Consider the following 25,150-nt stretch of genomic DNA (forward strand, 5'->3'; position numbering starts at 1 on the left):
CTCACCTGCCTGGAGCTCAGCTCGGGACGGGCTCTCTCTCTAGAGCTTGATACAGACATAGGGAACGGCCTCTGCAGCCAGAACAGAAGCCACAAGGCCCATGCAATGAAGTTTACACACTTCATGCATTTAGACATTCAGGGGCATTTCTGGGGCCCAGGCACTCGTGCTCTGAACAGCTCCATCTGGTGCAGGTGCTCCCACTGGCCCGGTCCTCTACAACCCCCCCCCCTGCCCCACCCCTCTAGCAGGCTCCTGGAGGGCAGAGGCCTCGTCACACTCAGCTGTGTGACCTCAGCGCTCAGCACACGACTTGGCTGAACGTGTAACTGGTGAAGGAACAAATGTTTCAATAAACCCATGAACAAATAAAACCTGGTTACAGGGTTTCTGCTTTTACAGTTTATTTCCAAGCTTACAGTTGATCAGGATCCCTCATCTCTGCAGAAGCCCGGACAAACCCCTCGTGGACACTGCGTCCGTGCCCCGCTGGCCGGGCCCTCTGACTCCAGGACGAGCCCAACAGGGTGAAGAGCACAACATGGAGATGTGCAGGGGAGGCCGGGCGAGGACGTGCTGACCTGGCAAAGAGCCTTCCCCACGGCGGCCACCATGGCACCTGGCCTCCTTGGGGAAGCAGCTTTTGAAAACTCAAGTGACTTCAGACCTTTGCGTGAGCAATATGTCCCATGTTAATATAAACAAAGTCTAACAGAAAGCGGCTCAAAGACTGTCTAGGACCAGCTCCTCTTATTTACTGAGTAGGAGCCTCGACCTGGACGTCCCTGCTCTGCAGGAGCTCACGATCGTGGGAGTGAGTCATTTAAGAATGCCCACATATGGCAGCTCACAGAGAAAAAAATGTGACAATGAATATATGCATGTTCATGTATAACTGAAAAATTGTGCTCTACACTGGAATTTGACACAACATTGTAAAATGATTATAAATCAATAAAAAATGTTAAAAAAAAAAAAGAAAATGAAAAAAAAAAGAATGCCCACAGACGGAAGACAAATACTGTTATGTATGAAATTGAAAAAATAAAGCAAATGAATGTGTAAATACACACACACACACATATATATAAAAAGCCCGGCCATGGCCACACTCAGCACTGAGGAACACGGCAGTGTTCCAGACTACATGACCAGGGAGTGCAATCTGGGCTGTATTCTCTCTGCCGGAAACGCCTCCTCTCCTCCTCTGAGTGACTACGTCTAACATCCTTCAGGTCTCAGCTTAAACGTGGCTGCTCAGGGAGGCCAAAGCACCCAAGCGCCTTCCTCACAGCACCCATCCATTGGATTGGCACAGTTATTTATTTAGTGCCGACTTCTCCCTTAAGATTTAAACTCTGACGAGGCAGGAGCTGCATCTGATTTGTTTGCCATTTTATGTTCCCAAGGCCAATCACAATGCCTGATCCAGAGGAGACACTCAACAGTAAGGTTTTATAACTCAGGAGAGAACTCCTAGGAGAGGCATCTTTCTAGGGTAAAGATCCCAGGGAAAGCTCGAGGAGCTGATGCTAACAGCAAGAACCAGCAGTATCTGAAGGAAACCGAACCAAACCCACCAGCCTCCCGGAAAGAGATCTCTTACTTGGTTTCAGGTTCACCTCCCATTGTTACTTAGGCCCTTTATAGACAGCATCAAGACAATAATTCAAGTGGGTAAATTCAGTCAGTGAACGGTTAACTCTGAATAGTGAGGAGCAGGGTGGTTTGTGCTGGGCTGTCAAGCCTCTGCCACGGTCACGGTCACCGTCACGTCCGTGCCTCTTCTGAAGGAAACAGCCCTGCAGAAGGGGCCTCCCTAGAGAGCAAGTGACTCCCCACCCCAGGCAGCACCCCCTAAACAGGCTGACAACTATGAGGTGGCTGGTCGCAGAACGGAGCTGGGTCCGACAGACACAGCTGTGCTCTTGTACTCTGCCTTATCCAGTCTTGTGTAAAGTTTAAAAGAAAAACACAGGAGGAACAGAAGCTGACTGCCTGTAAAACAAGGTTCACTGATTCTATTTTCAAGACATCATCAAATGCAGCTTGGGAAAAAAACTGAAATGTCTGACGTGAAGGTAAAGTAGAAGGGGTCAGGGCAAGCCCAAGCCCCACGTAAGACCAAGTTATCAGGGAAGAAAAACTAAAAAAAGCAGGGGAAGCCGGCTGGGTGGCCCAAGGCGGAGAGGCCAGAGCCACTGTGGTTACTGATGCTGTCCCAGTTCCAGCTTTTTCCTGCAGAAACACATCCCCTGCTTCTGACGGGGTCCAACTTCACAGGGTCTCCGAGTTAAATCTGCGTTTCACGGACGCTGTAAAGGTCAGTCGGGGCACAGAGCCCCAGGTCTCTCATGCCGGCACACGTGCACGCAGCCTGGGGTCTCTTGGAGATGAGAGGGATGAAGGCACGGAGGATCAGACCCGGCATCCTCTGCTGGGCGGGGCAGGGATGGTGGAGAAGTAGGGGTTTGGTCCACGCTTCATCCCCTGTACTCGCCACATGGAGGATGAAGAAAAGCTTCTACACACCCCCATCCCACCCCACCAGTCACTCACAGGCTGGACAAAGAATGAAAAACAAATCTGAAAAATTTAATAGATCAATTAAGTAATTAGTATGTGATATTTAAAATCAGTAGGGTTTTGAAATTCTGATTAAGCTGTTTGGAAAGGGACTGATAAAAGAGAAATAAATCTCTGACAGATGAGGACATGAGCGGTCAGCACCAGTCAACTGCACATTTTACCTTCTAATGAATAAATGCGAAGAAATGAAAGAACAGGGAAGATCTTAGTATCTTTAGAGCTTAGAAGTTTTAAAAAAGCCACACAATTAAAGCTCATTTTCAAAAGAATGTAAACTGAGCTCTTTACAGCCTCAGAAGCTGCAATTTGAGATGGAAGTAATTTACCCCTTACGGCTCTCACGCGATTCGCACACACTGAGAAATACTGAATCCTAAAATGCTAAAATGTATAAAGATGAAAATGTAACGTTTTGTTCACTATAGTAAATGATTTCCTTCATGGTTTAGCTTTTTAGAATAAATAACAGTAGACAATATTTTACATTATATCACATTCATTAGATAGTTAAGAACTAGGGTTTTGTGTATTTATTTAAAAAGTCTTGCTACCTTCTTTCAAAAAACCACACCCTAAGGTCTGCCCAGCTTCTGGGGTGCCTGGTATCCTTTTTTCATTCACCTGGGCTGCTATAATATGGATATTATCAGAAAATTGTACTATTATCAGCGTCAGCAAACTTAACACCAGTATACTTTCACGTAAGCTAACATTCTTATGCCAATTTTGTCAAGTGACCAATAATGTCCTTGATAGCTTCTAATCTTGGCTTTAAACACTGGGGTTCTCAATAGCTGCCCCCAAATCCACTGGTGATTTCACTTCCATGCCTTCCCAAACCTCTCTGCTCGATGATACTTCCATGAAAAACATTCACATAATGGCTTTTAAGAGAGCACAGCTACTCTGGCTGTAATACAGATACAGATATTTTTCACACAGCTATCAAATATTTCAGTTTTTTTCTCAAGCTGCACTTGATGATGTCCTGAAAACATAATTAGGGGTAGCCCTGTTTTACAGGAATCATTTTTCCCTCAAGCGTCTCTCTCTCTCCCTAATTTCCCCTTTCAAAATAAAAGGAGTTTCAGAAGCAGAGGAAAACACATAAATTGTGTACAAGTCCCTGTAATTCTCTGACTTTACCCATTGGATATGGACATGATTTACAATGCTAGCCTTTGAGCTGTTGTGTCTTAATTAATGCCTTTAGGATTTGGAGTATAAATATGATTCTAAGACATTTTAAACCACAGTTGTAAAAAACAAAGAGTGGCCTGATTCACTGCCTTAGTGAAGCCAGAGCATTGCTTTGTCTAATGTCAATAATGAGTAGGTTGCTTAACGCTTATGGAAAAATGCTACAACATTTTGGGCCTATGAGGCCCAATGAATTCATAACAATGAAGCAAATAAAGACACTTTATCCTTTTTTATACTTGGCTTTATAAACTTCATGGTTGGGGCTCTGATGGAATTTAGAAATTCTTCTCCCATAATCTGCTGTATTCTTCCTGCCAAAATCATAAACAGAGGAGCTAAAAATATAACATTAATACTGTTGACAAGAACCACAGAGACATTAAACACACACACACACACACACACACACACACACACACACACTCAGGAAGCAGCCACACTCTGGTCATCCCCATCTTCCTCCCTACTTTGAGAGCATGTTCCTTCCACTACCGCCCCCGCCCCCCACCGTCCTTCTCACTCAATTAAAAACCCCACGGGGGCTGGGGGGGTGTATATGAAATGGATGAAGGGGGCCAACAGGTACAGGCTTCCAGTTACAAAGAAGTCCCGGGGATGTAATGTACAGCATAGTGACTATAGTTAATAATATTGTATTGCCAATTTGAGTTAGGAGTTTGGGATTAACAGACACGCACTACTGTATATAAAGTAGATAAACAACAAGGACCTACTGTACAGCACAGGGAACTATATTCAATTTCTTCTAATAACATATAATGGAAAAGAATCTGAAAAAAATGCATAGACATGTATAACTGAATTGCTTTGCTGTACACCTGAATCTTATACTGTAAGTCAACTATACTTCAATAAAAAACAAATAAAAAAAAAAGAGAAAGAGTAGAGTTTGAACGTTCTCATCACAAGAAAAAAAACTTGTAACTAGGTGTGGGGATGGATGTTAACTAGACTTGTAATGATCATTTCACAATATATACAAACATCGAACCATTATGTTGGACACCTGAAACTAACATGTCAGTTATATCTCAATAAAAATGAAACCAAACTCCACAAAAGAGCTGAAACCTGGCAGAAGCTACCTTGTACCTCCACTGATAAATCATTTGTGGATGGACCTGACATCACTTCCTTATCCCCTCTGCTTTGGCAAAGAGATTTTATTTTTTAACTGAGATAATGAACTTGGTTAAAATAAATAAGTAAATTAGGCCACTGCTGGGGCTAGACTGCTGAAAAGAGAGAATTCCCGCAGGAAGAGGGTTTCCTAAGTGACTAAGCAGACAGCAGAGCTGTCACACAAGAGGGATGACTCACGGCTTCTACACGACTGATGATCACTGCAAATTCAAGGTCTAACACTTTCCTTCAAAAATGCCTCCGTACCTCCCCTTTGTAGATTCTGTAATCTGCTCTGCCCTGAGGGCAAAACAGAGCACCTCAGCGACCAGCATTCTGTCCAAATGGAGCTCTAACAGGGGTTCTGGGATGCCCTGATTCGTGAGATCATGAAGAGGTTGGTCCTTTAATCCCAAATTAGTAGTTCGGAGCCCTTATGGCTTCTGTCCCACCAGTGCAGCCAGTGGCAAAATCAGGCTCTTTCTTTTTGCTGCTTCAGTGCCCACTTATAAAGTGGGCGGCTCCTCTTTTGAGCAGCTTGGGGTGGGGCTCCACACCGCCCAGCAGGATCCACATTCATCTTGTGGGAATGAAGAGCCGGGATGAAACTGGGTGTCCTTTATCTTCCCAGGGAGGCAGTGGCTCGCAGCGGGGCCCTGCCAGCAGGCAGCCTGCGCAGGAACCCTGGCTCTGCTCCTGCTGAGTAGGGGGATTTCCTCTGCACCTGGGTGTCTCCATGTCCTACATGCACAGCAGCAGTGCCTGCTGCAGGGCTGGGAAGGATGCACGAGTTAATACATGGAAGGTTCCTACACAAGAGCCTGGCACACCATACGTAAGTGTACACTCTGATCACTCAGCAAACGAGGTCTGAGTCAGCTAACGATGAGGGAGCACACAGGTCTCCCATTTGTAGGCACTAGCGAAACAGAAACCAAACTGCTGAAATAATAATAAATTGAGACTCATTTATTTAAAGAAAATCTTCAAAACTGGGTTAACCCCATAACCCACCAGTGGGCTCCCAGGCATCGGGCCCTCCATTCCTTGCGCTGTCTTGAAAACCAGCCTACTGTAGCTCAAGTCTCCTTGCGCCTTCTGAAATTACCCTGATTCACACACTCCTGCAGTGAATATTTACTGAACCCCTACTGTGAACCTGGCAAGCTGCAGGCAGTTGGGATAAAACAATGAATGAAACACAAAAGATGCCGCTCTTTGTGGCATTTATGTTTAACTGAAATCAGATAAACGGTAACGTTAATAAATTAGCAAGTGACACAATGAACTAGAAAGTGCGTGCTATGGGAGAGAGAGACAGAGAGCAGGGCTGGGGGAAGGAGTGCCGGGGAGCGGCGGGTGACTGGCAGTTTGAAAGAAAGGGAAGGCCCGAGCATCCATCATGATCCTCTCCAGTCTCAACCCCTGGCTCAGACCCATCGGACTTTCACGAGTCCACCCAGAAGGACTGGGTTCAAAAACATCCAGTGCCCTTGGTGGCAGTCCCGCAGCAGCCCAGCAAGGACGCAAGTGGCCGAGATCCACGTCAGGCACGGGTGGGGCTCCCTCCTCACAGAAGCCGGCATCTTGTCACAGCTCCACAGTTGCACCTTCTGGGATCCCTGCAAGGGACGTGCCAGTTGCAGGAGTCACCCTGACTTCTTCCAAGCCTCTTAGGGATAGCCAGATTTGAGCAAAGACTTGAGAGAGGTGAAGCTGGCCTTGCAGACAGCCAGGAGCAGAACACTCCAGGCAGAGGAGAGGCCCAGCGCAGGTGCAAAGGCCCTGCCCTACCTGCACAGCAGCCAGGCCAGGTGCTGGGCCAAGGGGAGCCCAGGCGCTGCAGGAGGGGAGGAGGTCTGAGCGGTACCGGAGGGGGCAGGTCACGAAGGACCTCGCAGGCGACTGCCAGGGGGTCGGCCTTCACTGAGGGCAAAGGGCAGCCACAGCGCGGTCTTGAACAGAGGAGTGACAGTGACGTGATCTGATTTTGATTTTAGGAGGCTCACTCTGCCTGCTGCGTGGAGAACAGACTGCAGGAGGGGCGGAGGGGCGGTGCAGATGCAGATCGGCCAGTTGAAGGCATCAAATGTCCGGCCCTTTATCACAACTTAGGTTTGGCCTCATTAACAGCAACTAGAAGACGTTGTGGGATCAACTGCATCTGCTGTTGCTTCCAAGGGGCGGGCGGAAGGAGAAGCAGGCAGTGACAAGCGCTGTGAGTCAGCGGGGTCCCTCCCAGCCCACTGCTCAGGGTCATCACAGGGTGATGGCTGGCTCCGTCCGGGGAGAGCCCGCCAGGGAGCAGCGCCGAAGGCCAGGGCCCAGAGCCACAGCGCCGTCCCTGACCAGCGGTCACACAGCCGAGATGGGCCAGTGGGCCTGCCTCCAGTGCGCACGGCCAACGCGAGCATTCACGAACCGAGTTACTTCTGCCCCGGTTACTGTCCCTGCTGGAGAAGATGTGCTTATTTTTAGCCATCATGTGATTCTCCAGTATTTTCCAGGCGCTGCTTGAGTCACTCTAGTTTCAGAGAATTTTTCATAGGGGAAAAAAAAATGCCAGAAAGAACTCTTCATCTTGAAATGGCTCAAATATTAAAAATTCCAACTTTCCAGGAGTGATTTGAATGTGGTATATATTTCTTTCAATAAGCGGACTTTTCACGCCTTCCACATCCCGGTAGGAAATTAAGTGTGCTCAGAAACGCATTCGGTGCCAACCCATCACTCTCTTAGTTCAAATTCTTGTTTTCAAATTGTTCTCAGACTGATTTCTCTCTAGAAATGGTGAGGGCTCCCTCACTCCCATGAAAACAGTGCACAACAGAACCCCAACAATAATTTAGGGAAACACTCCTTTTGCCTGTTTACTGCAGCAAGAAGGAAAGCTGGTGGTTGAAAGAGCCCCCAAAACAGAGCCAGCCCACTGAGAATGAAGACACACAGGCATCACCATGACAACAGCATCAGGCTGTCACGCACCCCTGGCACACAGCGGTCCTTTAGGCAAAAAGCTTACAAACTAAGACGGCTATTTTGGGGGAATATAACTACTTAATTCCTTCACGATGTTCAGTCAGGGTCCTACTGACTCCCCTGGCAAGACCAAGTGTCTCAGGTCATCGTTCCGGTGGTGGGAAGTCTGCTGTGCTCCATTAACACCATCTTACCCAGACCCCCCTGCAAAGGGAGACATCGTCTGAGGCCACGGAGCAGCTGGAGCTCAGGGAGGTGAGAACCAGAGCCGAGCCCCACTGGAGTCACCCACTTTCCTTACTCCAGGGGGCTCCCACTCTAGGTTTCCTTCTTCCACCAACCAATGACCAAGCCAGAGACTTGTGCATCATTTATCCTTGGCTTCCCCTCTCCGTTATGTCTCATATCCCATCACCATCACGTTTTGTTGATTAAACCTCCTGAAAGTCTCTATAACCCACGTGGCCATGACCTTTGTTCAGGCCACCCTCCTCTCCTACATGGTTGGCGGCAACAGCTTCTTATCTGTTGTACCTGGAACCTTTCAGTGACTCTCCAAAGTCCCCATAATAAAGTGTAAGCCTCTGTGAGTATAGAACTTAATTTGATCTTCACCTCCTGGTGTTCCCACCCGTGTGTGGTCCTCTCCCCTAGAGGGTGGATGGGATCTGTGATTTGCTTCTAACCAAGAGTGAAGGTGATGGGATGTCACGCCCATGATATAGAATCCCATGGGGCTCTACATATGATTCATTTTGCTGGTGGACACACTAGAGAGACTCCCCCTACTGGCCTTGAAGAAGTAAACTGCCATCGCAAGCCCCCATGTTGGAGAAACCCACTTGGCAAGAAACTGCAGGTGGCCTCTGGGAACTGAGAGCCTCAGTCCTGCAGCCTGGAGGAAGCTGCCAACAACACAAGGGAGTTTTCCCCAGTTGAGCCTCTGATTAGACCACAGCCCCAGCACATACCCGGACTGCAGCCTGGTGAGACGCTAAACCAGATAACACGGCTAAACTGTGCCTGGACTTTAGAAGCTGTGACACAATACACGTGTGTTGCTTTAGGCTGCTAAGTTTGTAGGAGCTGTCTTGCAGCAACAGAACACGAATACCACCATTCTTAACCCATGAAACAAGGGCCCTGGCTCGCTTGTGCACCTCACATCTCGACGTCCGCACAGAACAACACGCACTTCAGTGAGCAGAGCACCGTCTCCCTTGACTTCAACATCCTGTTCTTTCCACCTGCAAAACCCTCTTCCAGACACTTCACCTGGCTACCTTCTACTTATTCATTAAAATCTTAGTCCAACCTCCCCTTTTCCAAGAAGCCCTTCTAGAACACACAGGCCAGCTCAAGTGATCTTCCTACACGCCCTGACTGCACTCACCCGATTTTAACCTTACTGTCTATGTAGTGCCAGGTTTCCCCACCAGGCTGTAACTCCCCTGGATCACGGTGTATCTCCAGAACCTCTTACAGTGCCTTAACAAGTATTTGTTGAAAGACTGAATGAATGAGAATTCAAGTAAAGCCTTCACGGGAAGGGCAAGGAATCCAACAGGCAGGAACCGTGGTTTAAGAAGTGTTCTCTGAGCTACTGTGTAATGCGCTGTGCTATTTTTTTTAAAGGCGTTTTGAATTATGTTCTTTATTTAGGAATACCCATGTTAAGTACAGTGAGCTCTTCACATTCTGCATCCATGGATTCAACCAATTGTGGACTGAAAATACTTGGGAAAAAAAATTCCAGAAAGTTCCAAGCACTATGCTATTTTCTAAGCTACAGCGCAAGGGGTTTCTCAAGTGACAGACGTGACTGAAGAAAACGTCCAGAACAGCCGTGTGCTGACTTACATACTGCATTTTCCTTGATCCAGATGGACACCTCGGTGATTCAATTTAAAATCAACTCAGCAAACACTAAGACCGTCCACGTGTCACGCAGTGGGGAAACAGTGACAGAACAAGACAACTGGCCAACAGTTCCATTCACTCAATTCAAAGGGAGTCTAGAAAATTCTTCAGGTCAAAACTATCTTCTGTTCCTGCCCAACATACCAAGGGACAAAGAAAGGCACCAATAATAGAGAAAAATGGGCTCACACATGATTTGTGCTATTCTGCTTATGGAAACTGAAATAAATGCTAAGTCACTGCCTTTTGAGGCCGGGCAAGCTTTACTGTGAGGCTGAGAGGTCAAGAAAGGCCATGTTATCACATCTACAGAGAGAATTATCTGAATTGAAGGATTCAGAAATCAGAGATCCGTAATCCCACAAATCTAAGGCTCATTTTTCTGGGCTCGATACACATTTTTGCTTCGGAGCTGAGAGGAGACCTGGGACAAGGGGCTTAACGTTTCCCGTGTTGGTCAACGTTTATAGAATATAATGACTCTCACCCAAGAGCAAGGATGCAAGGATGAATGGGGATGTTTCTGAACTTTCAAAAATTATTGCTATTTAAAAAAGTAAATGCCATTCAGATAGAACAGCATGTACTCTGCTTCAAGCCTTTACAACCCTGGAGGACCTTTTATACCCCCTGTTCACGATGCAATTTGAATTTGGTTTGTGAGCGTTTACCGTGGCTGAGTGCAGTGTGGGCAGGAGATAAGAACATAAAACAAGACCATATCCATGATACTTGAGAGAAGCAACATGATATGATGGCTGAAGAGCACTGGGCTCTGGAATCACCTGGTTCCTTATTTCAAGCGTGTGACCCTGACAAGGTACTGAACCTCTCTGTGCCTCAGTTTCCTCAACTCTAAAACAGGGCTACAGTCGGAATGTCTACTGTTTAGGATTGTTGTGAAGCCAAATTAAGCTAATGCAGATTAAGTGTTTAGAACAATAGCTGGCATTTAGCTGACTCCCTCTACATTTGATGACTCAATTTTTAAATTTTTATCAAAGTATAGTTGATTTACAATGTTGTGTTAGTTTCAGGTGTACAGCAAAGTGATTCAATTATACATACATATATATATATATATATATATATATATTCTTTTTCAGATTCTTTTCCATTATAGGCTATTATAAGATATTGAATATAGTCCCTGTGCTATACAGTAGGTCCTTGTTGTTTATCTATTTTATATATAGTAGTGTGTATATATTAATCCCAAACTCCTAATTTATCCCTACTCTACCCACCTTCATCTTTGGTAACCACAGTTTGTTTTCTATGTCTGTGAGTCTATTTATGGTTTGTAAATAAGTTCATTTATATATATATTTTTAAGATTCCACATATAAGTGGTATCATGATATCTGTCTTTCTCTGACTTACTTCACGTAATATGATAATCTGCTCTCTCTATATTTTGGATATTTCCCTTTTTCCTAACTTCATTTTTATTAAAAATTCTATTCACATTAGATTCAGATTTTAAGAGTTATATACAATCATAGCACCATAACATTTTGGAGGTTTTCATCACTAAGCTTAAAAAAATTCTGGTTTAAAAACAAAACTGTGACATATTTTGATTCCAAAAAGCCAAAATAATGAAAAGCTTTATAAAATGAATGAATAAATCATCTATCTAAGGTGCTATCTCATTAAGCAAACAAACTGGGATGGAAATGAAAATTGCATGGCTCTTCCTTGGAAGACGCCCTTGTCCTCTTCCACAGACACTGCCAGAAAATTCCTACCTGAAGCTCCTGAATGCTTCACGACTCTCAGTTCCACTCTGTGCCCAGTATTTCCAAACTCTTTCCAAACTCATTCAGCATCCTGGCAAGGCAGAGCACTGCTCATATTTTATGCTGTGGTTTTATCAGTATTACAGGTAGGGAAACACTGTTTCGATTATTCTTTGAGGAGAAAACTATCCCAAAGCTCAGCAGTGCATCTTACATATTTCACACAACAGGTGTGTGACTGGAGGAACAAAACCACCAATACCCCTCTCCTTCCAGGGAGTGGGGGGGGGTCTTCTAAGAAGTTAATTAATTGGCCCCTTATAAACTTTTTCCCCCGTTTTCTCCAGGCCTAAATGTAGCTAATGTAGCTAAGGGAGCAGGAATTAACTTGTGTGCAGCTTAGCAAGAGGATGGTTTCTTAATATGAACAGGCCAAGGCCATGCAGTGCTGATACAGGGCAGGGACTGAGTGAAAGATACACTGTTCAGATAACAAGGAGAAGGGCTATCACCTAACTGAAAAGAAGTCTCTCTAATTATGGGACTGGTAAGAAAAATACATCTTCTCCTTGTATGAGTTGACACTGCATGGTCTTTTAGAATTAACAGTTGATTCTTTAAGTAGGTATATGGGTAGCAGAATATGTGATTAGGTGACCGGGGACTGTGAGACAGCAGTATCCAGCAGGTATACACTGGGAAGTTGTAGGAATAAACAGGCATGCCTCATCTTGATGGAGAAACCATGAAGGGACAAGAAAGATGGCGTACCCCCTACTGGGTTCTAGAAGGTCAAATGCCATTATGGACTGTTCTAGTCTGAAGAGCAGACATGTCTTGGAGTAAATGATGGCTCTGAGATGAGAGCAATATTTGTGTTTAAAGGGTGGAGTTTCTCAAAGGTCAATGAAGACTTGCATCTTGGCAGTTATAAGGAAAAGGAGGTCCTGTATAAAGGCACAGGCCTGAGGTCAAGGTTAAGATCCCTTGAGAGACATTTAATGTCTTCAGTACTTTTCAACTTGGACTCTAATTGAGTTAAGTCCGTGTTAAATCAAAAACATCAACACTCATCAGAGCAATACCACAAAATCCAGAGTCTCCACAACATAATATCACAATGTTTGGACACAATCCAAAATTATTCAACATATGAAGAGCCAGGAAACAAGGAAAAGATAATCAACAGATGCTAACTGTGAGATGGTCAGAATGGTGGAATCAGCAGACAAGAACTGTGCAGCAGCTTCATGAACGGTTCAGTATCCTCATAATAAATGAAAGGTAGGCAATCTCAACACAGAAAGAAAAAAATAAGAAAAATTACAGCTGAAGAAATACAACAGTTGAATTTTTTTCATGCTCAATAGTAGACTGGAGGTGACAGAAGAAAAAGAGGGTAAACTTGAAGATACATTAATAGAAACCATCTAAAGAAGAGAGAGAACACTGGAAAAAAATGAAGTGAGCCTCAGGGACCTGTGGGGTAACTTCCAAACCTCCAACATATGGAAAAATAGGAGAGAGAGAATGGAGCTGAAAAAAATGTTTTTAAATATCTGAAAACCTCCCAAATATGGTGAAAGACATAAACTTACAGATTCAAGAAGCTTAATGGGCTCCAAAACAAGATAAATTCAAAGAGAACCATGATTAGGCACATCACAGCCACACTGCTGAAACCCAAAGATAACGACAATCTTGGCTGCTCCCAGAGAAAAATGACATATTGTGTACAGAGGAAGGATGACTAGAATGAGCATGCATTTCTTATCTTTGGAGACCACAGTTAGTGGAACAACATCTTTAAAGGGAGGGAGGGAGGACTAAAAGATCAGTCTGAATTCTTTATCTAGGGAAATAGTCATCAAGAATGAAGATGAACAGGGAACTATTATCTTGTAATAACCTTTAGTGAAAAAGAATGTGAAAACAAATATATGTATGTATATGCATGACTGGGACACTGTGCTGTGTCTGCTGCTGTACACCAGAAATTGACATATTGTAACTGATGATACTTCAATTAAAAAAAAAAAAGAATGAAGGTGAAAAAAGATATTTACAGAAAAAGGAAAACTAAAAGAATTTGTTGCCATTGCACCTGCTCTACAACAAATGCTAAACAAAGTTCTTCAGTTTGAAGAGAAATGAAATTAGTAGGGAACTCAGATAGTCAGGAATGAATGAAGAACACTGGAAATGGTAAAAATGTGAAAAATAAACATTTTTTCCTCTTAATTTTTAAAAAAAATTATGACTATTTAAAGCAGTAGTGCCTAACAGAAATGTAATGGGAACCATGTTAAGTCAACATTTTCTAGTAACCACATAAAAAAATCTTAAGATATTAATTTTAATATATGCAAATTAATATAGGCAAATTATAATTTTTACATGTAACCAATACAAAAACTAGTAACTAGTTTTATGTTTTTTTCCCTACACTAAGTCTTCTAAATTCAGCATGCATTTTATACAGCACATTTCAATGCAAAATAAGCACATTTCAAGTGCTCAAAAGCCATCATATTAGACAGTGCTGGTTTAAAACAAAAGTTATAACACTGTCCTGTGGGGTTTATAATGTATATATGTTTATAATATAATACATACGACAGTTATAACAAAGGACAGTGGAGGGAAGGGTTGCCAGGGTTTCACATTTTACATGAAGTGGTGTAATATTAAGTACACTATGAAAAGATGAGAGTATATATGGTACTCTCTGGAGCAATCACTAAAAAAGTTAATGCAAAGAGGTACAGTTAAAAAGCAATAAATTAAGATAAAAATTTTAAAAATATTTAAAAAATTCAGAAGACAACAGGAAAAGGTAAACAGGGAAACACAAAACAGAGGAGATAAGCAGAAAACAAATGATAATATGGTAGATCTAAATCCCACCAAATCAGAACTTATATTAACAGCAGATTGGACACTCCAATGTCCAGAGATTATCAGAATGAATAAAAATGTAAGGCCCAATTACATGCTGTTTCTAAGAGACACATTTTAAATATAAAGACAAAGATAGGTGGAAATTTACCTATCATGGAGAACGATATACCATGCAAACAATAAGCGTAGGAAAGCTGGAGTGGCTGTATTAAAATCCGATAAAACACACATCAAGACAAAGAGTATTACCAAAGATCAAGAGGGAACCTCAAAAAATACAAAGGTCAATTCATCAGGATGAGTCAACAATCATAAATATGTATGCACCTAACAGAACCCTAAATACAGGAGACAAAAATCGAGAGAATCTCAAGTTTCTTCCCTTACAGAGAAACAGGTAATTCCACAATCAGTGTTAACACTCTTTGCAGCAATTGTTAGAATGAGATAACAACAACAAAAATCAGTAAAACCATAGGTGATCTGAATAACACCATCCACGACCTTGATCTAACTGATATTTCTAAAACACCATACAACCAACAGCTGCAGAATGCATATTCTTTTCAAGTGACACTGACCAAGACAGACCACATTCTGGGCTATTAAATCAAGATCGGAACAAGGATTAAAAAAAAAAACACCCACCATAAACTGTTAAATTTCACTGCTTCTCCTAAAAGCAAACTTTTGGGGAAAGTTAAAGGAACTCTTCTTTCCCCAGAGGTGACAGGCGATGCTTACTTTACACGTTCTCAACAAATATGTAAACACTGCTAAACAAATAAAATCAATAAATGTGGTCACCTTGTTAAGGTTATACGCACAGCCTTAGAGAACTCCAAATTGAAAATAATTGGCAGTATTCAAATATAGAATACAACTTTGGAAAAACACTGTTAGGGTTTATTTAAATCTACATTTACGAATTTAATTGTGATCATTCAAATAAATACTCCATTCTCTTCTACTTCTTAGGTTGCTGCCTTTTTGAAATCGTTTTTCTAGTATTTCTATTAATCTTATTTTGAGGCTAGAATGCTGAAGTCCCTAAGGAAAAGGAAAAGCTCAAAATCAATTTCCATAGCAACTCTAAATCCATCACACTATATTTGTAGATGGGAGTTTGACTTAAATACATTAATATATGTGGGTTTGCAACATGTCTAAGCTTCGGTTGCTATAGGAACTGCAACTTCAAATTTCCTTTTAAGTTTGGTAAATGCACACACATCTAAACTCATCCCTCCCGACAGCCACCTCGAGTCACAGGTATGGCTCATAGCAATAAATTCACAATCATCATGACTCACGATGATAAATGCACCTAAATGTACATGTCATTATGAAAATGTGTATTTTCCCACATGCTACTTGTTGGTAGAGCAAAAGCAATTCAAGACGCAACTTCTCAGAATGTAGATAAAGACTCACCCAGCAGCCACCCACCCTTAGCGACAGCCTCTGCTCTCTGTGGAGCTTATTACAGCCCAGCTAAGTCACCCAAATACACACAAGCACCAGTGGGCTCCATGGCGTCTCTGAATTCACAGAAAAATATCTTGTATCCAGACTGAAATGGCAGGAAAATCTAGCATGTTCTCACCAAGCATGTGGAGCGCATCTATTTTACACACAAGCAAATAACCTACAGTGCATGGCTAGATATAAGGAGTCTGTATGATGTAAAAACACAATTCTTTTCTTGCCCATGTAGACAGTCCTTTCTTAATGATCACTGTGGATAATCCGTCCCACGATCACTTTTTCCACCCTAACATGGCCACAGCGTGCTCTGGGGCTCCCACGGACCGCTCTTCATGAATTAGAGACAGGACATGCAAATTAGGTTTAATAGTAGCTTAAGGCAATACTTGGAGAGAGATCAAGCCACGCAAAATGAACCAAATATTCCAAAGCTAAAATGAGAAAAATGATTACAAGACCATCTTCTGTTTTCGATTATACCAGTCATTGCTTGTTTCTACCAATGCCGCTAAGAGATGCCCAAGGCTCAGAGGTGGAGACAGAAATGAGCCTGCATGTTACAGTGAGATCAGTGACGGAGATGCGTGAGGCTCCCACAGAGCTGGCTCTCGCCTCCTGAGGCACTTTAATGTGTCAAATTTTGAATGAACAAAGTCAGACTTACATATGATAAGCATCACCTCAAATGGTTCAGACCAGAGGTGGAAAGGCCAGTTTAGAGACTAAAAAATAGTTCATGGGGGAGATGATTAAAAACAGTAAATTGAAGAAAAAAATAATCAGAAGGTAACTCTGAGTGTATTAATTAGTACATGCCAGTGTCACACAGATCCTGACGGCTACTGAGAGGCACAGAGCCATTTGCTTCAATAATAATAAAGAGCTCAGGCCGCTGGGCTATTTATATGAGGTTTTGATAAGTTTTTTGGGCTCTTCTTTTACTGATGCTCATACTTTTTATTGCTATCAGTGTATTCCTTTCCATAACAGGGTATGTGCTGAGAAACGATATCCCCATGTTTGTTATAATTATGTCCAAATTAAGAAAGAGCAAATAAAGGGGATCAAGAAGTACAAATTTCCAGTTAAAACAAATTAGTCACGGGGATGTAAAGTACAGCAGGGGGAATATACTAAATAGTACTGTATTAACTCTGTAAGGTGCTGGTGGTAACTAGACTTACTGTGATGGTTTCGCAATGTATAGAAGTGCTGAATCCATGATCCAGCAATCCAACTCCTGGGCATGTATCAGAGGGAACTCTGACTTGAAAAGATACATGCACCCCCATGTTCACAGCAGCACTATTTACAATAGCCAAGACGTGGAAGGAACCTAAATGTCCGTCGACAGATGACTGGATAAAGAAGATGCGGTGTAGTTATACAAAATGGAATGTTACTTAGCCATTAAAAAAAAAAAAGAATGAAATAATGCCATTTGCAACAACATGGGTGGACCTGGAGATTGTCATACTAAGTGAAGTAAGCCAGAAAGAGAAAGAAAAATACCACATGTTATCACTTACATGTGGAATCTAAAAAAAAAAAAAAAAAGAAAAGACACAAATGAACTTATTTACAAAACAGAAACAGACTCACAGACATAGTAAACAAACTTATGTTTACCAGGGAGGAAGAAGGGGTGGGAAGGGATAAACTGGGAATTTGAGATTTGCAGATACTAACTACTATATATAAAATAGATAAACAACAAGGTCCTACTGTTTAGCACAGGGAACTATATTCAATACCTTGTAATAGCCTATAATGAAAAAGAATATGAAAAGGAATATAAATACACACACACAACTGAATCACTATTCTGTACACCAGAAATGAACATATTATAAATCAACTATACTTCTGTTAAAAAAGGAAACGCCAAATCACTATGTTGCACAGCTGAAACTAACAATGTATGTCAGACATACAATGTATATAATTATAAATGTATTATAATGTATACAAGACAGCAATTAAAAAAAACCAAAATATGAATTAAATAAAATAAATAAATAAATAAGAAAGAGCAAATAGATTTTGGATAAGAATTCTAGGAACTCTTCCTCATGTCAAGAATACAGTGCATGAATTTTATAGCACAGATTTTACACCTGTTCTGACTTTCAGATGACATTTTGGTTTACATTCTCTTGGCTGTATTCCCAAGTGTTAGATACATGACCTCTAGAAAAAAATGAAGTCTCACTGTATATTTATAGGAGCTTTCTCCTATTATAGCTTTTAAAACAATGTTCTACATGTGATGTATACCTTCCTATAACTTTTTTCACAGCACAGTTTTACTGTCCCACAATGTTCACAAGTCAGAACGTATTTCATACAAAAGGGTATGGCCGGTTTGACTCCTGAAAATATCCCTTCTCCTTGATGACGACCAATGAAGCAAACGTGATCAAGACCAGGAACACAAGCCTTAGGAATACTGCCTTCCGGAGCATTAAAACCCAAATTTATCATCTGCTGACTTTAATGTGTTTCCTGAGCTTTGTCACCCGAGAGGTTAAGCTCTGGAAACAATATATTTCTCATCCGGGTTCACAGACATTCTATCAAAATGGCACAAGTTTCTCTGTGGCTTCTGTGAAAGACAGATGAGGGAATTCCTGGAACACGAGGCCAAGGCGGTGTGATGACCGTTCAGTTTGGGGGAGCAGAATTGTCGGTGCTGATTTAAGGACACGTTATGACTATGGAAGAAAGCTGTTCTGAGGCCTGTGCGATTCCACTGCAGAAACCTTGAAAAGGGGGCAGCTGGGTTTCCAGATCAGTCCGTACATCATTAAGGGCTATGGAAACAGACCTTCAGGGGAGAGGTGCCAGCCACCCTTGGTTTTCTCATCCTCCGGTCCTCCCACTCATCTGACCACCGACTCCCCAGCCTGGGAGAAACACACCGCCCCTCCTCTCTGTCCTAGTCTGAGAATAATGACAGTTTCTGACAAAAGTTGAAGGCCAATTTGAACTGCCATACATTTTTGTTCCCCAGACTCCTCGTGGCTTAATTTTTACCCAACCTCTTCCCCGCACTTCTGTGCCAAAGCAGTCAGCAGTCCCTTTCCTCTCTCCCCCTCTCCCCATGCCTTTGACCCTGTCTCCTCTCCAGCTTCAGGGTCAGGCTCCACCAGTTTTCCCCTCCCTTTCCCTATTTTCAATGATTCCTTTCTCAGGGACCTGTCTTCCCATCTTCCAAACCTGCATATGGTGCCTCATCCTAAAAGCAAACAAAATCCAGTCAAGGACAAGCCCATTCTCCTCCCAGCCTTACTGCCTGGAGCTGCTGTCGGCTTCTTCCCGACATGGACAGAACCTTTTTATTTTCCTCCCCTTTTTTCCTGACTGATTGGTTGAAGGTGAATCTCCTCTCCCATGTCCCTTTCGCATCTGCCGTGTCTGCCCTGGTTAAGCCGCTGCAGTCTAGGTGTGCCGTTCAACAGACCCGTTCTCTAAAGGACTAGCCGTCACCTCCCAGGAGGCAGGTTTCTTTGGCCAATTTTCCTGTTTGATCCCCCCCAACAATTACTATTCGGTGCTGTTGGTGATTCCTCTTTTCTAGAAATGCCCTACTGTTTGTTCTCTGATGTTGAACTTTCCTGATTTTTTCCCTGATGTTCCTTCTAAGCTTCCTCTTTTCCCCTCTTGCCTCTTAAATGTATGTGTTCCCAAAGAACTGTGCTGAGTCTGTTTCACTGAAGCTTATTTATCCTATGGCTTCAGAGTCGTATTTTGAAGCTGTCTCAATCTCCTTCCTCCCATTCCTCAACCCACTCTTGGCCCCATCATTCCACTGAGTGACCCCCAAGTTGAAAAATCCAAAGGACTCTTCCAGCCCTCCTTTTTCTTGACTTCTCAGCAGATTTAACTGTGGACCGTTCTGCTCCATTCCTCTCGATTCCCTGATACATCACTCCTGCATGTCTTTGCATCTTTCTGGCATCTTCCTTGCTCCTAGGCGAGTCCTTCCTTTTCTGCCCAAATAGTAAACGTTCGAGCTCCTCAGAGACTCTGTCTTCCCACTCAGAACTCGCTTCCAGCCTCAATCACCTGGATATGGAAGACTCCCAAATGCTGACCTCCCACCGACACTTCGAGTTCCAGACGCATGTACGCACTGTTCAGTATTAGTCCTGTAATAACCATTTCTAATCATTCTTACCGGAGGTTGGGCATACATAAGGAATTGGTATTATTTACACAACTAAGGTTATTAATTTAACAAGCATGGAACACTGGTTTTTAGAACAGAAACAAACGGTTTCCAAGGATTTCACTGTTTTAACTGTCCAGTACCACAGCTGGTGTTTATAATAATGACCCTCATTTTACAAGAACACATTCTAATTGGTAAAGTCTGTTTTTTATGGCAAGAACGTTTATATTTCAGAAAGATTTTTATCCAAAATAGTTAAAAAATTTTTTCGTAAGTTTTTGGTATTTATCCCCAATGATGTAACCTTTGGACGAAATTGGATAAGTGAGGTCCTGCTGAATGTTGTCCCAGAAAAAATTGGCACTGCCTGTACAGGAGACCGGATGGATATTTCCTGAATTTCCTTCGAAGGATTACAGATGATGATCCCTATTTAAGAGTGTAAATCGGTTCATATTCTACTCTGTACTGCCAGCCATCAAGCAGTAAAAATATTTTGCTTGGAATTTCAGCAGACTACTTGAAATTTGTCAGAAAAAAGTACAAAAAGAAATCTATCCCTCAAGTATTATTTTAACATACAGCTTCATATATGATATAAAGTGGACTGCTCTACCTTTTTAACAGTTTAAATCCTGATCATTAGACTTTTAACAGATGGGTCACTGCTGAGAAGATAAATGTGGTCAGACAGACAACAATAAAAATCGTCCAGAGGCTTTACAGTGCTGACTGCTGGGAAGAATCCATCAAACACAGTAAAACACAGGAGGGCCTGAGCCATTTTCTACAATGACAGTGACTCGAGGATTTCACGCACCTGCGGTGGGGGAGTTTGCGTGGTGAGACTTCTTGGGCAGGTTGAAGATCTGTTCGCCGGGGTCGGGAGGAGGAATTGCATCTTGCCCTTGTCGTGCTTCTACGGGGTCATACTCCTTCCCGTCGTAGTTAGCATCGTAGAACTTCTTAAACCACTGAATAAAATCCAGGTTGTCCTGGAAGCGCCCTTTCACTAGCTTCTCCACTGGAATTACCTGCGATGTAAAAGCAGCGTGTGAGGCACCATCCCCAGGTGTGTTTGCCTTTAACACCACTGAAGCGCTCCCCAAATCTACTTCCTGCGTGTCTGTAGTTCACGACGCCTGGCCTCTCCCCCAGCATCTTAGCCAGGGTATTCTAGAATTCATGTATTTTTCAGTATAACAGAAAAATTAAATTAAAACATTGTAGTTGGTTCTCTTAGACTATTTAATACTTTTAATACAAAGCAAGTAATACCCTCAGCTGTCAAGAGGGAGGCTGACCCTCTTCATAGAATTTTTTTTTCATAGAATGTTTATTGCCAAAGCACCCTCCCTTAAAAACATGGATCTGGGATGCCGTGCTGTTTCAAGACTGATGGGTTTTCCTTATTTCTTTGTAACATTCTGTCCAGTTACGCTGGGATAAGCTCTTAAAAGGACTGTAGCCGCTAGAGAGTGTGAATGAATAAAGACTTGAAACCAGCGCAAACACATACTAATCTAATGGTTCATATGAAACAAAATGGGCTTTTTTATAATGTAGAGATCAGCATAAAAACACCTAACCACAACACAGGGCCCGGCAGCTCACGGGCTGCACAGGAGCAAGCTGGTGTGCCGTGGGGTGTGGAGGAAGGGAAACGGAGTCTGATTAGGGGAGTCACAGAAGGCATTCAGGTGGAGGGCGCGCTGGGCATCAACTTCTGAGTCGAGAATCTCGTAACCTTTCCTCCTGGCAACCTAAAGAGCCAATCAGCGTTCCCTTTAGAGGTCTTTTCATCGTACTAAATATTTTCATGTTTTCTGATTTGCAAGTTTGGTTTCTGCTGATACTGTTTTAGAAAGCGCCTTCTTAGAGCAGACGGCCCCTTGATTCACATGCCGCTATACTCTGCCTTCTGCCAAACGTGAAGGTTTGTAAACAGTTTTAGATGAGGATGCTACGTTAGCCGATCAAAGCAGGCACTTCCTTCTGCTGACTTCATTTTGCATCCCCTATCAAAAGGAAAGTTCCAGGGTCCTAAGTTCAAAATCTTAAATGACAAGAAAATCATCTGCCCAGAAGCTTCCCATGTGCTGTCACAGGCTATAACAAACATGAACGGGGACCACTTTCTCTATACCAGGACCTTTGGGTAGAATTATCGCATATTAAGCTAGGGAGGCCAACAAAGGTCACCAAGGTCAGTGTCCCTCCAGTACCAGACTTTTATCTTCAACATTTCTAACAATGGCTAACCCACTCCCTGTGTGCATACTTCTATGGAGATATGGAGCCCCCGACTTGGTTACACAGCAAGTTCTATCAGTAAACTTACGAATGGATGTTTCTTTCCTTTTTGATGTAGAAGCGTGTATAGAGAAATGATATAGAAACATACAGAGAAGTGATGTGGCTCTTAAGCAAAGGGAACCTACACAGCGCTGGTTCTGGATAAATAAGGAAGGAGCCGACTGGAAATTAACCACAGCAGAGGACATAAAGTTGAAAAGGATCAAAAGGTTAAAATGTTAAAGAGAACACATGTTTCGAAATAAAAATCCTGAGAAAGTGAGCAGCCAAGAGTTTCTTAATATTTTGATAAGAATGCTTTGGTTTAGGAAGATATTAATTGCATTAAATTAAAAAAATATATACAGTTCAGCACACCTCTCTTTTCCTTTAACCTCTATCTCTTATAACCCAATATTTATTTTTTTATTTCCATGGCTTATTTATTGCTACTATTCATGCAAAGAAAAGTATTCCATTTCTCCCTTGCTGGTTTTTCTCTTTTCTCCTATTCAAAATGCATTTCTTTCAACATATCCCCTTCAAGAGCTATATCCTAAATAAAGACTATGAATTTATTATGTATTTTAAGAGCAGGAAACATGCAGAGACTGAATGGGCTTCAGCAATAGTCCTTTATGGAGGGAAAAAAGGACTCTAGTCTAACTCCATCTGTATCATTCTAGGACAAAATTATAAAATTCAAGGGAGGGAAAAGAACATTTTACAGACACCGAATGAGAATCTGAGTGTATACATTGGACACTGACACGCAGTCCCTCACTTTAACTTCATAACCACAAGGAAGGGGGTTTTAGTCCCATTTTACAGATGAGTAAACTCAGACTCAAAGAATTTAAATAACTTGCACAAGTCATAATGCTGGGATTCAAACCCATGCCATTTCTACTGTAATACACCGTTTCTTCAAATAAACAAAACACACAAAGAACCACAGTGGCATCTGGCAAACATAAAAATTTCTCAGCTGTAATGCTAATATGGAATAACAACATTTTAACATTCATCATTTCTGTTAGTTTTTAGTCCAATGGCTACAAGTTTAGAAAACTCATTAAATAAAAACCTCATCCAAATATGGGAAGCGAGGGTTGATGCTTTATACTATGGACAGAACCCAACCTACTGTGGCGATAACCAGATATATCCCATTGATAACGTTTTTGGATTTTTTGTATTTCTGCATGAAAACAATTTTAAGCAAAGACAACGCATTTCATGGAGGTAGAAGTTAGTCTCCTACCTTATCCACGTTCATTCGCTTAAACGACGCTTGCAGAAGCTTAAAGTTGTGAATGTACTCGTGCTCCAACTTTGCTTGAAATTTTACTTTCTTCAAACTGATGCAGCCTGGAAAGAGCATGTCCATGAACTGGCAGTAGGCGGCTCCTGGAAAGAGACAAGAACAGGGATGGTGTTGAGTGTGGCTGCACCACGTGCGGCTGAGGATTGCCTGCTGGGCAGGAGGGAGCTCTCAGCCCTCAGCCCTCCTGGCCACGTGTGCTCCCCTCCTCAGTGCATTTACACCTCCTTGTCCAGCAGGGCTGGGCGCTGGAGGGCAAGGACAGTGCCTTCATGCAGTTCCTGCCACATCGCCATCCCTAACCACTGTAGAACTGACACTGTTCACCAGAGCATCACCAGATTCCACGAACAATGAACAGAACTTCATCCTTTAACACCAAGGAAATCAGAGTGAGAACAACTCTTCTTAACTTCTAGCAGAAAAAAAAAGGAACACATTTTCCTTTCCATTGAGCTGCTTCCCACTCCAAATCATTAAAACATTAAGAGAAAAAGAGCAGAAAATGTCAACATGAGAAAACTACAAAAGTTCTCATGAAATATGGAGCTCAAAAAAAAAACCACGTATGCCACCCAAGCTGTTTTATATCCATCTTGCAAAATGACTTAGGTGAAACTAACTAAACTTTTTATTACCAAAAACAGTTCTATACCAATTTAATTCCAGTCCAGAGCAATGGGGTTCCTATATTAACGTGAAGGCTGGAGACATGGAGATTCTGAAACTTATGGAAGTTCAGAGCCATGCCACTCATGACTGAGAAATAAAAACAACAGAAATGTTCAATGAGTTCCCCAAGGAAATGGTCATAGGAAAGGGACATTATTAGTAAATCTTTCATACACATATATATATATATTTGTGTGTGTGTGTATGTGTGTGAGGAACTCTTACATCATGACAATTTCAACTAGAAAACCCCAGAAAGATCATACATACTGATTCATATCTTCTTAATAGTAAAGACTAAAGGCATTTAGAAAAAGAAACTTAAAACCAGAATAATTTTCCTTTGACAAGGAAGAAAAGCAATTGAGTGGTAAGACTGGGAACAGTCTCTTTCCTTCTTCGCGTCTTCATACCTCTTGGTCTGTTTCTGTAATGTGCCAATGACATGCCTTTCTGAACATAAAGGGCTCCCCTCCTTCTTATGGTATCAAGTGGTATCTGTGAGAAATCTTTCATTCCATTCAGACGACCCACCTTTACATACGAAGAACCCACTCGGTCCTTATGTCAAATAGATGTTGAGCATCCTTGACTGACATAGGAACCCAAAAGAGGGAAGAAGATATCAAGGAGGTAAGGGCTGCTAGAACAGGAAATGGTGGGGCAACTCACTGTTTGTAGGGAAGAGCATAAACTGATGAAATACAGGCCACAATAAAT

At 42.4% G+C, this 25,150-nt stretch overlaps 1 protein-coding gene and 1 long non-coding RNA gene across 6 annotated transcripts in view; one reads left to right on the plus strand and one right to left on the minus strand.

Moving 5' to 3' along the window:
• LOC107033376 (uncharacterized) overlaps positions 1 to 1,616 on the plus strand; it is a 66,644-nt gene extending 65,028 nt beyond the window's left edge. Inside the window, exon 3 of the long non-coding RNA XR_012063844.1 lies at positions 448 to 1,616. This is a non-coding gene — a long non-coding RNA (uncharacterized lncRNA). The remainder of the gene's footprint in view (positions 1 to 447) is intronic.
• The window catches only part of MAPRE2 (microtubule associated protein RP/EB family member 2), a 137,373-nt gene that overhangs the window by 12,778 nt on the left and 99,445 nt on the right, over positions 1 to 25,150 (minus strand). For all 5 annotated transcript variants that reach the window (XM_015237657.3, XM_006202308.4, XM_072949020.1 and 2 more), the window contains 2 exons: positions 23,699 to 23,844; positions 20,960 to 21,173 (listed from right to left, as the gene is read on the minus strand). In XM_015237657.3, the coding sequence (XP_015093143.1) occupies positions 20,960 to 21,173; positions 23,699 to 23,844 (360 nt within the window). The remainder of the gene's footprint in view (positions 1 to 20,959; positions 21,174 to 23,698; positions 23,845 to 25,150) is intronic.

Source organism: Vicugna pacos, chromosome 24 (assembly GCF_048564905.1).
Source record: "Vicugna pacos chromosome 24, VicPac4, whole genome shotgun sequence".
Classification (NCBI taxonomy): Eukaryota; Metazoa; Chordata; class Mammalia; order Artiodactyla; family Camelidae; genus Vicugna; species Vicugna pacos.